A 17,810-nucleotide genomic window follows, 5' to 3' on the forward strand; every position below is an offset into this window, starting at 1 on the left:
TGCTTGAGCACGTTATGGAATTCTTCACAGGCTCTTTGGAGTGGCTTTGAGGTATGGAAGACCACGGTGAATAGGGCTGTGATTTACCTTTCCAGAGGCATGCTTCCAATTTAAAGAGCTGTCAAGGACACGCTACTATTCAACTGATGAGAGCTAATTTTCAAGACTTTGTTTCAGGGGAAACAAACAAAAGATTTGCTGACACCTGCAGTGCGCAGATACTGTTTGAAGCTCAGGCTACCAAACCATACATCCAAAGCTCCAACACACACACTGTTCTCACATTGATTGCCAGAGCAGTGTGAAGAGAAATCATTTAAAAAATCCCCAGATACCCCTGTGTTTTTTACTGCTCCATAAATGTATACAAAGGAGGGCGTGTTCGTGCTCGGGGAGATAAGGGAGATGTTGACTTTCATTGTTGCAGTCTGAATTATGACTGTTTGGAAGCATATTGTAGATTGTTCTTCTACTCTTGGAGAGGCCATGAAACATTACCTCATCAGTCCTGCAGGAAAGGGCTGAGCTGGGCTCTTTCAAAACAGAGTACCTTTCCTTGAAATCAAGTCTGTGCACACTGGCAGATAGCTAGCAAGTTTGCCTGGCCAAGGTTAACTGATACCAAACCACACCACAAAATAAGTTTGAAGTATGGAAAAATGTATGATGAAAACCAGTGCCCTAGAAACAATTGTACATTCATTCAATTATCAAAACATTTGGGAAAAGGTAATATATTGCAATAAGTGGTTCACGTGTGCAGAAATTTGAGACAAAAACAAACTGCATCAAACTCACCATTCAGGTGTTTGATTTGGTTCAGATTCCCAACAGTTCATTCAAACCCTGCTGTATGTACTTAGTAGCCCATAGGAGTATGTCACATACCATGTTGTGAGACTCTCCATGCGGTGCTTTACACTCAAAAACAATTTCCAGTAGCCATTTCTCCCTCTACTTCACTGTGAGGTTTAAAGCATACCCTGCATAATCCCTGTGTATCCAAGTACAACAGTTTCGTCAGTCATTCCCGAAAGCAGAGCTCATTCTGGGAAAGAGATAACAGGAAAGGAAAAGGTTTCTCAATGTTGCGCAGTCTTCATATAGAACTGTGGAGATGTATTAAATATATTTGCTTAGGAGACACCTAGCACAACATACAGCCAGCCATGATTCACACTGAATCAAGCTGGATGTTGACTTTGGTTATTACATTTTGTTCTGATAGTAAAACGGAAAAGCCAATATATAAGCAGTGGTGTAAAGTACTTAAGTAAAAATACTTTAAAGTACTACTTAAGTCGTTTTCTGGGGTATCTGTACTTTACACTATTTATATTTTTGACAACTTTTACTCCACTACATTCCTAAAGAAAATAATATAACTTTTTTCTCCATACATTTTCCCTGACACCAAAAAGTACTTGTTACATTTTGAATGCTTAGCGGGATAGAAAAATTGTCCAATTCCCACACTTATCAAGAGAACATGCCTGGTCATCCCTACTGCCTCTGATCTGGCGAAGTCACTAAACACAAATGCTTAGTTTGTAAATGTGTGAATGTTGGAGCATGACCCTGACAATCCGTAAATAAATAAACTAGAAAATCGTGCCTTCTGGTTTGTTTAATATAAGGAATTTTAAATGATTTATACTTTTACTTTTGATACTCAAGTATATTTTAGCAATTACATTTACTTGTGATACTTATTTCGATTTAAAACCAAATACTTTTGACTTTTACTCAAGTAGTATTTTACTGGGTGACTTTCACTTTAGTCATTTCTTAGGAAGGTATCTTTACTTTTACTCAAGTATGACAATTGGGTACTTTTTCCACCACTTATCTTATGGTAAGAAGGTGAGGAAGGCTCGAACCTCAGAGGACTGACAACTGTGGAAGGCCAAACTAGCAATGGACACAATCTGCAACCCCAAAACTGCACCAGCAATGACAAAAGTATATCTAAATATGTTACTCATATACAGTAGATGGCCTGTTTCCCTGCACTGGCAAAAAGCACTGGGCCATATGTGACTTTACAGTAGCAGCTCATGCTCCCATGTGGATTGGTACCAGGTTTTCCTTTATATATTTTTTTAGACAAGATATTCAAGTCCAAGTGTTGTTCAAAAATGCAGAAAGAACCATTCGCACAATCAATAGAGATGTTCAAGCTCCATTTAATGTCCTACCAAAAGGAGTATGTGACGGAACCGGGATTGAGTAAAATAGAAAGTGCTTTTTCTTTTACTGGAATCAACATAAAACAGATGAAGGGATTTTTGCCAAACAGTGGAATGATCAATGTGTAGAAATGTCAAATAATCAGTGAATTAACGCTTTCAAAGTATTTGGTGGTATGATGTCAATGTAGATAAAAGGCACATGGCAGCTTTGTATCTTATGAGGATTGTTTAACACACACAATCACATACATGCAGAAGCGTTCACATACATATCCCGAGCACATCTTACATACACTCATCTACACAATCAGATCAGTGTATATATCCGGGCAAAGTAAAACAGGTTGCATTTATTAAACTTGCATTGAGAATTAGTGAGGCAAAAAAAGTGTGCATTTTTTTTAACAGCCTGTAAAAAGGGTAAGTAATCATAGCAATTAAGAATGTCCATTTCAGCCTTTATTGAAGTTTACAGGATCCTGTAGAAATCAAATAAGCGGTGTCAATGGGCAACCAGAAGATTTCTCAAATTCAGGAAAGTGTATGTGTTCTTTTCTTTTAAATAGTATCCTTAAAGAATGACCAATATATTCTTGGTTACAACTGTCCTTGCGCTAACAGTCAAAAAAATTGAAATTAACATTCAGTAAACATTCTCTAAAGGTAGGCTAGTTCCCTTATATATTCTGTGATTTCCTCTGTCATTATGTATACATAAACAAGTTTAATAACATACCAATCAGTGGTTATTTCACAATTGAAAAAAAAAAGCACAAAAAGTTTACACTTTTACAGGTAAATAAAAGATAATTTGTTTGTCGACTGTTTCCTTAAGGGCAAAGCATAGTTCGGAGTTTTGTCTTATTTTTGTTGGTTTGTATGCGGTTTCATTCTCATCTTGTTTTTTGTCCTATTTTTTCAGCTATTACATAATTAGATTCTTACATACAAATATTGACAAAATGGTGGCTTGTGCTTCGAAGCCTTCAAAGTCTATTTAATAACAATAGTAATAGTCGTGAGGAGGAGTAGCCGCGGCTAAGGGTGGAGGGGTGCAGGGCAGAGCAGGACTCATAGAGGTCCCTCACTGCAGGGGCCGTCTTGGCTGCCGCTTGGCTTCTCCGCATCCTGATTGGGCAGCTCTTTGACCATGAGGGCGGCACTCTTCTCTGAGAACTCCTCCCCATCAGGCTCCAGGCCCTCGGGGCAGGGCAGCTTCAGCAGCTCCTCTCGTAGCTGGGCCGTGTGCCTCTGGATGGGGGAGAGGGACAGAGGACAGGGTTACCACAGGGCTCAGTTCAGAGCTACTATTTGCTGTGAGGAGGGGGCAAGTACAAACATGGGCTCTTACGAGGAAACAGATTTATACTCTTCCCAACAATTATGACAAGGCCTGTGAACTCTAAATGCTCTTCCAAACCAATGCTAATTTCAAGCCCATCATTTAAAAATGCACTATGCAGAAATCACTCCACCATTTCCTGGTTGCTAAAATTCTAATTGTTCGCCTAATTTCAGTTTATGTGACAAAACAAGCAAGTATAGTGTAGAGAATCATTGTACCATCTAAACCGCTACAAAATATATTTTCCATAACCAAAAATATTGTATTTTCAGCTGGTGTACAAAACCGAAAGTAAAAGACGCAAAAACAAAAACTAAAAAAACGGGAAGCATAGAAATAGCGCACATAGAACAGATCTACAGCTTCTTACACTTGCTTTCAAAGAGAATGACAGACCTAGAACTCACGTGTGAATTTTGTCAGGTCGCCCAAAAAGTTACATATTGCAGCTTTAAGTTTGTCCAAAATACTAATGAGCTCACAATCCATTCCAGTTGCCTTCTCAGTGCATGTCTATGACGAGAGCATACAGTAAACCAATGAAAAATGACCACTTCCCGTACTTTACCTTAAATGTTTTACCAAAAAAACAAACAGAAAAAGAGAATGTGCACTAAAACAAACCCATCATTTCAGAACCTGAACCTGTTTGCTGGAGCAAGAGGAAAAACCATGAAGGTAATGCGACTACACAGACCTCTGTAGCCCTGATTTTTAAAAAGCACTGGGTGCTGCCACAGCACTGTGAGCGGCTTGCTGCGGCCCCTCCGTTTTTCTCAGGGTGTCGAGGAGATTAATTGCACTGGGTATTAATTGTGGTTATTAAAAGCCAGAGGAAGGGAGCCTGGCTGCCAGTGAGCTTAGGGAAGTAGGACGCAGGCCCCTTATCTGTTCCTCTATGGCCGCCTCGAGACTGTCAAAGGGAAGCCGGCTGGGGCATGAATCAAGCCTGTCCACCATGCATGTCACTCTCCTCCTGAGCAACCAATTCAGACTTCATTAACACAAACCAGGACTGTGTGTGTATAAATGTAAGTGAAAGGGGGATGGGGTGTTCATTTCTGTGGCGAAGGACAAAATGTTGATACAATGCGAGGTCTCCTGTAGCTGAATAGTGTTTGTTTACCTTCAGTGCAGCAGCATGATGGGACATGGTGCGACCCACTCTCTTGTCACTGCTGTACTGCTGGATGTCTGCGATCCACTCTTCACACTGTGCCATGACTTCTACCCGCTTCAGGTAGAAGTGCTTGTGGATCACCTGGGGATTACAATATAGCCATGAGACTCAGATACAACATGCAACACGTATACCTGCAGGTCATCATTATTGAAACTCCTCTCTGGTTTATAGCCATTTAGTAGGCCCAGGAGTTTTTCCTGTCTGTATGACCTGCACAGGAAAAACTCTGGGCCCTAGTTAGAATGCTTGAAATATGCTGATAAATGTAAACGTTGCTTCCATGACACACTGGATAAGGAAAATGACCGTAATGAAAATATAATTCAAAACGGACCTTGCCCCAACTCTTCTCCCTACCCACTTGGTAAGATTATGAAGCTGAAAAAGCAGGATGTTGTGAAGAAAAGCATAACCTCTGAAAGTTCTCCTCTGCAGCAGGAAGCAGCAAGAGAACTGCTCGTTTCACTATGACTGGGAAGGGAGTTGGATCTCTGCAGGCAGGCTGCTTTGAAGTGGAGCGTTAACAAATAGAAGCGCCATCTCTCCACTGAAAAAACGTTTTGGAGAAGTGCTATGATGTCTCCCTTGACTTAGTTATCTAGGTCTGCACAGAGCCTGAGATGCTGGGTATGTATAGGAACTTTACGCCAAATGGATTGATAAGCAGAGTGATTTTTGTTTGGATCCCCAATAGCTGTTGAAGAATACAAAACATAGGGTTCTGTATTTTGTCATGTTCTAATGAACAAGAACAGCAACACAAATGTTAACTAAGAACACAAAATATAACATTTTTAAATAATAAAAATTAGAAAATAAAGCGTCTCCCAGTCTCTGTTCTGGACTTGGGGACTGTGAAGAGACCCCTGATTGGGTGTCTTGTAGGGTTTGTATACGTTTTTGAGCTGTGTTTTAAACTTGCTCAAATGACAATTCGGTACTTTCAGCATGTCAATACTTCTTAGAAAGACCAGCAGTGATGCAGTAAATGTCTCCTCCATTCTGAACCAGGAGAGACTGCCATGCATGTTATTGACATTGGCCCTCCGTGTACATTTGAGGGCCAGACGTGCTGCTCTGTTCTGGGCCAGCTGCAGCTTTTCTAGGTTATTTTTTTCCGCACCTGACCATACAACTGGGCAATAGCCAAGACGCGACAAAACCAGAGCTTGCAGGACTTGTTTGGTTGCATGTGATGTTAAAAAGCAGCGCATCTCTTCATCACAGACAGACCTCTCCCCATCTTTACAACAACGGAATCAATATGCTTTGACCATGTAAGTCTACAATCTAATAGTGCTGAGTGATTAACCAAAATGGTTACTTTTCAGTTTTTAAACAACTAATTGGTCAAATTATTTGAATTCCATATTATTTTTTGTAAACTCAATGCACACATCGCACAGTTCCTCTAGAGATAAAACAGGTTGAGACTGAACTGTGTGATGTAATAGGGAGTTGCAGTTTCCAACAGGCCAATATTCTACATAGTTTAGCACAGAAAACTTGGTAATTACCTACAATGACCATAATCCATTGCGTGCCTACTGGTCTGGTCTGTATGGTTCTTTCACGCCTGCTACGTTAGGTTAGTGTGTGCAACCACAGAGAGCAAGAGACGAATGGCATCAAGCTGGATAACAGCAATTGCTTCGCAAGGTCTCTACCTGAAAATTGATTGATAGTTGGTATTTAGCAGTCATAAAAGTATGCCTTATTTACTTTGAAGAACTACTAAAATAGTGATTTTGTCAGACAGCATAGGCAGCAGCTCTATAGAGATGACTTGGAATGAAATAATAAACTAATCTAATATACACAACTGAAATAAGTAATGTGAATAAATTATGGTTAATAAGTGATAAGCAGTAATGCGCAGTCACTAACATCATGGGACTTTTATTCATTGTTTTATTCTGTGTTTTAGCATTCAACCCACATACTGCAGTTAATGTTTTTTTTTAAATATTGAAACCGAAATCGAAAACCTTGATTATCCAGAAACCTGGGTAAAGGGGTAAATTAGTCCTTTCAAAAGAAAGCGTGACTGGCATGACTATTTGTTACGCCCGCTAAAGAAATGAGCCACCAAACCACAAATGCAAGAAGAAAACCTGAGGGGTTGAATTGGCTCTCCACTGAGACCAAGATTAGATAGACTAGATGTAGCCTAGTACTATAAACTGTGTGGCGATCTAGATAGTCCTAATGATTGGGAAGCAGCTCTGTATTTGAATGGAGCAGCCTTGACTGGCAACCTGCTTTCTCAGTCAAGTCTCTCACTCTCCACACTGTGCGTCTGAGTGTTTATCACCGGGTCTCTCTGACGTCACAGCAGGGCTGTGCTCCAGTCAGCCACTTCAGCCTGGCTGTCACTACATCCCCCTTCCCATCACTACACCCCTGCAAGGTTTTTTTTTGTTTGTTTTTTACCTGATCACGTTAGTTTTTGGTTCATAATTAGCTTTTACATTTTGTATTATCATTATTTATTCAAACAGTAATGTGCAATTGACCAAAAATAAACAAACTTTCTGAAGAGGTAACAACGGCACAGGAATGCCCATCTGTGCAGTGTGCGTAGGGCTTATATGTCTACCACTTTGTGTAGCCGTTAGCGATGCTAGATGGAAAGGCAATTAAAAGAAAACAAAGTAGCCTATGCCTACCTGGCAGAATCAGGATTATTTGCATCAATCCAGAGGCCATTAGTTTTGAAAACATCATCACAAGTCTGCTACAGACACAGACAGCGCGTCCATAAACTAAGGTTCCGCTAAAGTACATTTAATTTCCAAAATTATATAGCCTAATTACCCTACTCCTGTCTATACAGAAATAAATACAACCATTCTAAATAGGCTACTACACCAGACACCATGATTTGGCCACAGAGGATCATTAGCTTCTTTTTGAAAAGTTTGAAATCGCATTGCCTGCAGTCGGAAGGGCCCGCAATTTGGGCAGTGTGTACGCAAATACCACAGATAACTGTTGAGTTGCAACTGTCAGTGAAAAGTAGGAGGCTCCCAGCCAGGCAAATCACAATATTTAATTAGTTTGGAAAGCAAAATGGTTATTGCTGTAAAGACAAAAATACTAAAGTCTTTCATAGTTATCAAAATGCTCAACTTAATTGATTGAACAGTATAGCCCATTTTATTGGCACCAGCGGAGAGCATCGGCCATATCCCAGTGAGTGCGCATATTCACTATCATTGTTGGGTTAGTGCCACTTGAAAGTTAATTTCCTCCTCCAGGTTAGATGGATGTCATATTGTAGGCTTTTTGTGTCTCCCCTTCTCGTAGACCTATTACTGTACATGGATCAGACACCGTCATTTTTATTGCTCCGTCAGTGTCAGCAGAGTAGGCTACCCTGTAAGTTGTCATATTCAAAAATATTCTGCCAATGTCTCCAGTCATATAAAGTGTAGTAGAATTGCATGAACTGTATTTATAAAAGGCCAAGAAACGCATCTGATATACTGTAGCCTATAGCCTAGGCCTACTCTACTCTATCTGCGCTCAGCCATGCATTGAACAGTCTTTTTTTGCGAACAGTGATTGAGTTATATTATTAGCCTAAATTATGACCATCCAATCTACTCCTCACATTAGGAATAATAGGCTTCTTACATAAGTCTGCAAATGCGATAATGCATGGAATGCTTTATTATAAAGGTGCATTTATTATAATGGTGAAAGTTAGCTTCCCCAAACGTGAACCTCACACGCCGCTTATGGCTACAGAAACACTGCTAGCCAAAGAGTCTGGCTGGTGTGCACCTGAATTAAACTAACTACAAAAATATATACATTTCTCTGATTTTTCCCCAGACCTCAAATATTGTTCCCCTGATGTGGTTTAAGCATTGTTGTGGACTTAGAACATCCAATGTTGTTTTTCACCAAAATAAAGTGTGATTTGGGAGCGAAAACATCAGTCCTTCTCCCCGCTTCCTTTGTTTTGTTGCTGTGGTATTGTTTTGTCAAATTCTGCAATGTAAGAACATAAGGGCTTGCTCATTTAAAAGATGGCTCGTCATTATGAGTCTGGTTCTGTATGGAATACAGGTACATTATGGGACACAGTTCAGGTCATTATCAATGTATTTATTTTTTATTATAAGAAAATCGGTGTGACCAAATCATGTGCTGGTGCCACCAGTGAAAGAAGTTAGTGTAGAACACTGAGGATTCAAATCCAATAGAAAACAATATATTATATTGAAAGGCAGATCAAGGCCTGAAATTATGTGGGAGACCTGCATTTAACATAGGCATTTAGAAATGCTTACCAATTCAAAACTCACCCTTGAACCCTGTGTGTGTGGAGCAAGCAGAAACACATGGAAACACGCACATACCAGCAGAAGATTTGTTCGCACCGATTTTCTTATAATAGAATTCAATTGATAATGACCTGGCCTGTGTCCCATAATATGCCTGAATTCCCCAGGGGCGTTTCGTGTATGGACGAGAGCGTTGTGTACATATCCAAGAGTCACTGAACATGGAACACGTGTACCCATCAGAACAGGGTGTCTTGACAAATTACCTTTAAAACGGTCGGCCGGACAAACAAAAACACACAGAGATACACTCAACAGACAAATGCACATACATGCACACACTGGCATGGTCTGTTGACTGTGTGCTCCATTTCCAGATAAACTAAGTGACCTTTTAGGTAATGCTGCCGTCCACTCATTATTCCAGAGGGCAGACGTGTGTGCGCGCATGTTCGTGTTTCCATGTGTTTCTGCTTGCTCCACACACACAGGGGTCAAGGGTGAGTATGAATCACGCTGTGGCCATTAAAATACATGTTTTCATCCTCCTGCTACTCTGACAGTGTCCCTGTCTGCTGTACGCTCACTCAGCCCCAGGTCTGCTCCCCTGCGAGCTCAGGTCTGCTACACTGACTACAGCATTGTAAATACTCCCACTGACGTCTAGTCTTAACTTCAGCCTCCCCTCTCAGTGTTCATACCAAGTAGAGAACAGGAACCTCTGGAGGGGTAAAAATCACTACTTCAGGCAGAAGATTATGGGCTAAATCATTAGTTGGGCTTCATTCAAGTACCTTAAAATGCATCCTCACTTCATTTCTTACTTGCCATTGATCACTGATCTTACATGACTGGATTGGTGAAAGCTATGTATGTATTGTATTGCTTTCACCTATCCAATCAATGAAATGTTGCCAAATTAGGAGTGCATATACGATAAGGTCATTGCTAATTTGCTGCTAATACCCGCTTATCCACAATGACTTCATGGCTAATTATCTGTATTATACTCAGCGTCATTTAAAGTCCCAAGGAATGTATGGGTATGACGATCTATACTGAACAAAAATATAAACGCAACATGTAAAGTGTTGGTACCATATTTAATGAGCTGAAAAAACAATCCCAGGAACTTCCCATACGCACAAAAAGCTTATTTCTCTAAAATGTTGTGCACAAATTTGTTTACATCACTGTTAGTGAGCATTTCTCCTTTGCCAAGATAGTCCATCTACCTGTCAGGTGTGGCATATCAAGAAGCTGATTAAACAGGATGATCATTACACAGGTGCACCTTGTGCAGGGGACAATAAAAGGCCACTTTAAAATGTGCAGTTTTGTTACACAACACAATGCCACAGATGTCTCAAGTTGAGGGAGTGTGCAATTGGCATGCTGACTGCAGGAATGTCCACCAGAGCTGTTGCCAGAGAATTTAATGCAAATTTCTCTACCATAAGCGTTATTTTAGAGAATTTGGCAGTACGTCCAGCCGGCCTCACAACCGCAGACCACGTATATTTTTGTATATAAGCACTAGAATAACTAAAATCTGCTCCATAGTCAACTGCTAAGGTGGTGGTCTCAAGCCTAGTCTCTACCCCCCCCCCATTCATTCTAATTGAGCATATACTGGGAGTAATTCATAAGCCAGTAATGAGGATTTATTGTTGCAATATAATCAAAGTGATTTGTTGTGTTCGGAGCTGCAGCATTTGGGAGAGGGTGTGTGTGTGACTAAAGGACTGAGGCGGGGCTGGAGGAGTGGGGTGGCACGAGGAGAGGGGAACGATGGCCTCCTTTACCAAATGGGCAAAGGCGGCACGGCAGATGGCATGGCTCCCTCTGGACGGCCGGCCGCTGGGAGAGGAAAAACAGTGCAGGTTTATTAACGCTGACCTCAACACAACGGGTCTAGCGGTGTGTTTGTGATCATGTCAGCATTCTCAATCATCGCCCCGGACACCGCGTCATCCTGACAGAGACGAGGAGATGCTCAACAGTGGCACGCCTGTAGCATCCCTCCCTCCCTCCCTCACAGCCTGTTGCCAAAGACAAGGTCCTACTCATCAGTCACACAGATCCTGGTGACTAAACTGTGACATTTTAAAGCCCCCGTCGTCACTTTTGACTGACACTCTTCCCATCTGCAGAGGCAAGCTGCCGCTGCCACAGAGGGCCATGGGAGGGGAGGAGGGATAAGAGGGAGGTTAGGGCAATGATCAATTTCCTTCCCAGCGTAGCCATGGAAACCCGTGGCTGTAGCACATCGCTCCTCCACTCTTGGCTTTCCCTGCTCCGTGTGTCTGACCAAAACCAGGCAAGCTTTCTCTCCCCATCTCTGTCACGAAACCCAGCACAGGAGCCCTATGTCTCCTCCAGCCAGACTACAGAGCAGTATTCTTAACCAGGCTGTGCTGGGTTAGCGGGTTACACAGAGAGAGGAGAGGAGTCAACGCCCCAGCCTCGATAGGTCCCACTGGACAGAGGTGTCTTGCTAAAACCCATCAATAATGCACCGTAATGGAGTGTGCTCAACACAATGACTAATTTCCTTGACAGGGTGTGCGGACTGCACTCTGTGTGTGTGTGTGCGGTCCCACCACTGATGCATCCTCCTCTTGTTTACATGATAAATGAACACGCAAGGTAGCTAGCTCTATCAGCTCTGGGAGGTCCTTGGACCGTGAATCAGTCAAACTGTATAGTACACCCGGTCACGGCTGGCAGAGGTCAGGACAAGAACACGCTCCTCTCTTAATGGTTTAAATAACTTCCCCCTTTTCATGGCCATACAGCCCCACAGTGGATGTGTCATAATACCCATAAAATCTAGCGGTAAAACAAGGAAATGGTTCCAATCGTTTTTCCCCATAGGGAATTTTAGAAACACTTAAAATAAGGCCTGTGTTTCGTGTAGGCTTACCCTGGCGTTAAGTTTTGATAACCACGTAAAAGGTGACTTTTATCAATATATTTCGGCTCTATTTCCTCGGTTTCGAAAATGCTGATTAGCATCAAAGTAGACATCATGCAAGACTATAAATCCCTGCAAGCTCCTGCACGTCATCTCTAGCTGACACCTTTGTTAACAGGTATTGTTCACAGAACTGTCATTTTAATGACATTTTACCAATTTATTCCTTACTAAATTTAGCTGACATTATATAGTTAATCCAGAGATTCTTACCTTTGCCTCGATTCGGCAGTCTCGTCCAGTTCATCATGGCATTTGTAGTTCTTTATGATAGCCACATTAGCAGCTAATTAGCATTTTATTTAAATACAGGCGAATTTTTTGATAAGTCAACTTGTCCTAGAGAGATTTACAGGGTTATGAAAACGTCACGCCAGGGTAAGCCTACACGAAACACAGCCCTTATTTGAATATCCCCCATAGGAAAAATGAATGGTGGAAAAATGATTGGAACCATATCCTTGTTTGACCGCTAGGTTTTATGGGTATTATGACTCATACTGTGGTACTCTTGCCACACAACAGTGGATAGACCTGTGGTAATGAGCTCCATGTGTGGACTGACAGGGGTGTCGGTCTCGCTAAGCTCCTGAGGGAAAATGCTTGTTTCCTGAGATTTGGAGGGGTGGGTTTTGGATGTCACCCACAGCACCACCTCCCATAATGACCAATTCACACTAGAGCCGGCTGTGCACGTGGACACCCCTCGGCTCTCACACACCCTGGGAACTATATTTTTAAAACGGCCGACCTGTTGTTCCTAATTCCACCTGACAAGCTTTTTATTCTCCATCTCAGACTATAAATAGGGCACAGAAACTTTGGAATCTCACACACATAATCCCCCGGCCCCAAAAATAAATGTGTCTACGGTGTCACAGCTTTCACGGTTCACATGAGTGGAGAGAGACTACGCTGAGCTTGCAGCATCATCAAAACGGAGACGATAGTACTGTATGTGTGTGTGCCACGGCTATACTGCCTACAAAGGCAAAGTGCAGTAACTACGTCATTTCTTTTACTGCAAAATCTGACTTCAGTCTTTCTGTCTAGACAGAAAGCTATTTCTGGTACTTCAAGATGTATTCTGATCGACTGGCTTGTTTTTGTGTCAAGAAACAGAACACCACATTAAATCAGATAATATACCTGGCCATTACAACAGATCAAAGATTTGTGACCAAATTCGTAGTTACTGCATTTTGCCTTTGTAGGGCAGTATCTCTCGCCCATGTTTACAGACAGTATTTTGTCTGTGTCTCTGCCATGGGCTCAGACGGGAAAAGGGCAGCGCAGGAGTGTCACACGAGCCTAATTGAATTTCAGGAGGGCACTCGGGCAGTATAGCAGCTCCAAATGGTCCATTTCACATTGAGCTACTGACGTCAGAACCCTGTGGTTTTATTACAGAGGCTGCTTCCGTGCTAAAGCTGACGATTTTCACCCTGGGACCTGAATAAGACACCGCCACGCTTCTACCACAGAGCATGGAATACTACTGGGAGCTGGTGACGTGAGCTTGGGTGTGTGTCCGGAACTCGCTCAAACACAATGTACTTCAACAGTACCTCTACCTCAACAGATCAACTTAAACATGGAGACCAATTGTCTTTGATTAACTATTTCCAAACTATACATCTGATTTTTTTGGTTCAATATCTGTCAATGTGTTCCCCTGGTTTGATGCATTTCTCTAAGTAATTCCGTTGAGAATTTCCATCTCTTTTTCGGGGGAGACGGGTATATCTATAAATTCTATAAAATGGGGTAACATGGGGCCAATAGATTCTGGAAAAGGGGATACCTAGTCAGTTGTACAACAACGCATTCAACTTCCACATTTAACCCAACCCCTCTGAATCAGAGAGGTGCAGAGGGCTGCCTTAAATCGACATCCACGTCTTCGGTGCCCATGGAACAGTGGGTTAACTGCCTTGCTCAGGGGCAGAACAATTGATTTTTACCTTGTCATCTCTGGGATTCGATCTAGCAACCTTTCGGTTACTGGCCCAACGCTCCAACCCACCAGGCTACCTGCCGCCCCCGACTATCCTCCATAATATTTCAGTCTGGCTTCCCTCCCTGTCTCTCTATACAAATGACAGAAAGGACATGGCAGTGCTTTCCAAAGTTCTACAGCCCCACTGGCACCCCAGCCTGGCCAGCTAACAGGGCTAATCACCACCACCTGACGGCCTGCTAAATGATGTCTAGCTGAAGGAAAACATTGGTCTGGAGGCTCAGGTTGAGGCCCACAGACAGATGTCCTCTCTTTTTTTCTGATTGCAGGTAGAGAGCGATCGGAAAATACATTACTGTTTGGCAAAGCGGAGGTGCTTGGCAGAGCAGCAAGCATCTGGGATCTTAATTTAATTCTGTGTTTTCATCCAGGACTACATTACCAGAATCCAATATTTTAATCGATGTTGGCTGTGTGTGCGCGTGAACGACAGAGCAAAGCCACACACACACGGATGAACGACAGAGCAAAGCCAATGACAATGCCATTATGAAGAAGTTATTTGTTGCTGTGTCATGAAGTTCCCGTGAGCTACAGTGTGACAGACAGAGAGAGAGAGAGATTAAGAGATAGAAGCAAGTGAGTGAGTGGAATGTCGGGGGCCGACTTCTATCTGCTCCCAGTGTGAGTGATTAGATATAGCACGTTAGGAGTCAAACTGGAGCTGTGTTTCTGTCTGTGGTCCCTTAGTTTCCTCCATCAGAGAGAAACACCCACACACAGGCTTATGAGACGCTGACACCTGCCCTCCCAGCCTGGAGGAAATCATTAGAAACACCTCTCTCCTCTCTTTTTCTACTGCTCTTTCCCTCCGCCCCCGCCCTCTCGCCATCTTCCCAGCCCTCTTTCTACCTCCCAACCTCCCTCTGCTTCTCACTCCCCCCACCCTCTTTCTCTCCATCTCCCCCTCCCTCCCCCCCACCCTCCCCTCCCCCTCTCTCCCCCCTATCTTCCCCTCCCTCCCCTCCCCCTCACCCTCCCCTCCCTCCCCCCCCTCTCCCCCACCCTCCCCCATCTTCCCCTCCCTCTCCCTAAGCAGAGCTGGTGACTGATCGCTATCTTCCACGCTATCAGCCTGCACAGCCCGTGTCAAGGACAGGAGTAAATTAAAAACAGGGGCAATATTATCTACCTGGGAAATAATAAACAGTGAATGTATGATCTGCCACTGTCCTCATATCGTCCCAAAGGAGAGTTTGTCCTTTATCTGCTGGGTTTTTTTAAGCAGAGGCTGGTAGCTACTGTAACAAGGGAGCATGGTGAGTGTTATGGTTTGTCATTACAAAGAATGATACTACAGTAGAATTGAGAGCCATTAAACACTGATGTGGGCCAGGTTGAGGTGTCAGGAAAGCTGCGAGGTAGCCTAACTATGTATGAAAGGATGAGGCACTGTAGGATAGCCTGATAGCGGGGAGGGGGGGGGGGGGGGTGATTTGACAGCTCACCTCTTTGAAGCAAGGCGAGGGGTTGCGCAACTGCTCCAGCATGGCCCACTTGACGGAGGCCTGACGGATGTTTCCGTCGTACTCGCGGGAGCTCTGTGTGCCGCTGGGGGTTCCGCGTGAACGCTCATAGCCCGGCTCGTTGAAGTAGGGCTCCGACACTAGGATCAGAGATTGCACCGATACCAGCACCTGTAGAGAGATGGGGAGGAGAGAGATTAATGGAATGCATTTGATATTATGAAATACACATACAGCCATAACTTGTAGGGAGGTTACCGAAGGGGGTGTGTGGGGAGAAAGAGAGAGGAGGGGGAGCAAGAGTGATAAAAGAGAGCAAGAAAAAGTTGGAGGAGACAAAAGCAGGGGGATACAGTGAGGGAAAAAAGTATTTGATCCCCTGCTTATTTTGTATGTTTGCCCACTGACAAAGAAATGATCAGTCTATAATTTTAATGGTAGGTTTATTTGAACAGTGAGAGACAGAATAACAACAAAAAAATCCAGAAAAACGCATGTCAAAAATGTTATAAATTGATTTGCATTTTTATGAGGGAAATAAGTATTTGACCCCCTCTCAATCAGAAAGATTTCTGGCTCCCAGGTGTCTTTTATACAGGTAACGAGCTGAGATTAGGAGCACACTCTTAAAGGGAGTGCTCCTAATCTCAGCTTGTTACCTGTATAAAAGACACCTGTCCACAGAAGCAATCAATCAATCAGATTCCAAACGCTCCACCAAGGCCAAGACCAAAGAGCTCTCCAAGGATGTCAGGGACAAGATTGTAGACCTACACAAGGCTGGAATGGGCTACAAGACCATCACCAAGAAAACAATTGGTAACACACTACGCCGTGAAGGACTGAAATCCTGCAGCGCCCGCAAGGTCCCCCTGCTCAAGAAAGCACATATACAGGCCCGTCTGAAGTTTGCCAATGAACATCTGAATGATTCAGAGGAGAACTGGGTGAAAGTGTTGTGGTCAGATGAGACCAAAATCGAGCTCTTTGGCATCAACTCGACTTGCTGTGTTTGGAGGAGGAGGAATGCTGCCTATGACCCCAAGAACACCATCACCACCGTCAAACATGGAGGTGGGAAACATTATGCTTTGGGGGTGTTTTTCTGCTAAGGGGACAAGACAACTTCACCGCATCAAAGGGACGATGGACGGGGCCATGTACCGTCAAATCTTGGGTGAGAACCTCCTTCCCTCAGCCAGGGCATTGAAAATGGGTCGTGGATGGGTATTCCAGCATGACAATGACCCAAAACACACGGCCAAGGCAACAAAGGAGTGGCTCAAGAAGAAGCACATTAAGGTCCTGGAGTGGCCTAGCCAGTATCCAGACCTTAATCCCATAGAAAATCTGTGGAGGGAGCTGAAGGTTCGAGTTGCCAAACGTCAGCCTCGAAAACCTTAATGACTTGGAGAAGATCTGCAAAGAGGAGTGGGACAAAATCCCTCCTGAGATGTGTGCAAACCTGGTGGCCAACTACAAGAAACGTCTGACCTCTGATTGCCAACAAGGGTTTTGCCACCAAGTACTAAGTCATGTTTTGAAGAGGGGTCAAATACTTATTTCCCTCATTAAAACACAAATCAATTTATAACATTTTTGACATGCGTTTTTCTGGATTTTGTTGTTGTTATTCTGTCTCTCACTGTTCAAATAAATCTACCATTAAAATTATACACTGATCATGTCTTTGTCAGTGGGCAAACGTACAAAATCAGCAGGGGATCAAATACTTTTTTCCCTCACTGTAGGTGAGAAGATTGCAGAGACTACAATGAGCAATGCAGCAGAATGCATGGGGACACTAAGAGAGCGTCAGACAAAAGCATGATTTTTCATCCTCAAAAACAAAACAAAAAACGTCTATATATCTTTATTAACGATTCAATGAATGCCCCAGGCTGTCTCAAGGAGACTGGGTACACTGCTTCGCCATCACTCTGCCCAGTATATATTACCCACAGAGCCAGACACTAGCTGGACGGCTGCCTGCCCGTCTGCCAGGCCAAGCTGGACAACACTCATCGTGTACCCTGACGGTCAAGTAGATGTCAGCGTAACAATAGATCTAGATTAGCCCAATCCTTACCTCAACCATCAGTCGGGATGAAGAATTTGATACTGTATGAGTGCCAAGGGACACTGTCTACCAACTCTGACCCTGGTGACCTTTCCTTTATACCCTCTCCTAGCTCCCCACACGCAACCTTCCCCAACCTGCTCACCGGATCTAGATACCAGGACCGGCTGATTTTCACTTGATTCCACCACTTCCCCATTCAGCCTCCTATTTCCATTATTGATCTGGCAGACACCAACTAGAATGATAATC

The 17,810-nt window shown here is 43.2% G+C and overlaps 1 protein-coding gene across 22 annotated transcripts in view; it reads right to left on the reverse strand.

Annotated features, from left to right (window-relative positions):
- Positions 1 to 2,166: 2,166 nt before the first annotated feature.
- LOC311129371 (dual E2 ubiquitin-conjugating enzyme/E3 ubiquitin-protein ligase BIRC6-like) overlaps positions 2,167 to 17,810 on the reverse strand; it is a 139,588-nt gene continuing 123,944 nt past the window's right edge. For all 22 annotated transcript variants that reach the window (XM_084161649.1, XM_084161648.1, XM_084161645.1 and 19 more), the window contains 3 exons: positions 15,461 to 15,649; positions 4,664 to 4,798; positions 2,167 to 3,443 (listed from right to left, as the gene is read on the reverse strand). In XM_084161649.1, coding sequence (XP_084017775.1) covers positions 3,264 to 3,443; positions 4,664 to 4,798; positions 15,461 to 15,649 — 504 coding nt within the window. In that variant the 3' untranslated portion in view covers positions 2,167 to 3,263. The remainder of the gene's footprint in view (positions 3,444 to 4,663; positions 4,799 to 15,460; positions 15,650 to 17,810) is intronic.

This window comes from Coregonus lavaretus, assembly GCF_964263955.1.
Source record: "Coregonus lavaretus genome assembly, chromosome: 1".
In the NCBI taxonomy this organism is placed as follows: domain Eukaryota; kingdom Metazoa; phylum Chordata; class Actinopteri; order Salmoniformes; family Salmonidae; genus Coregonus; species Coregonus lavaretus.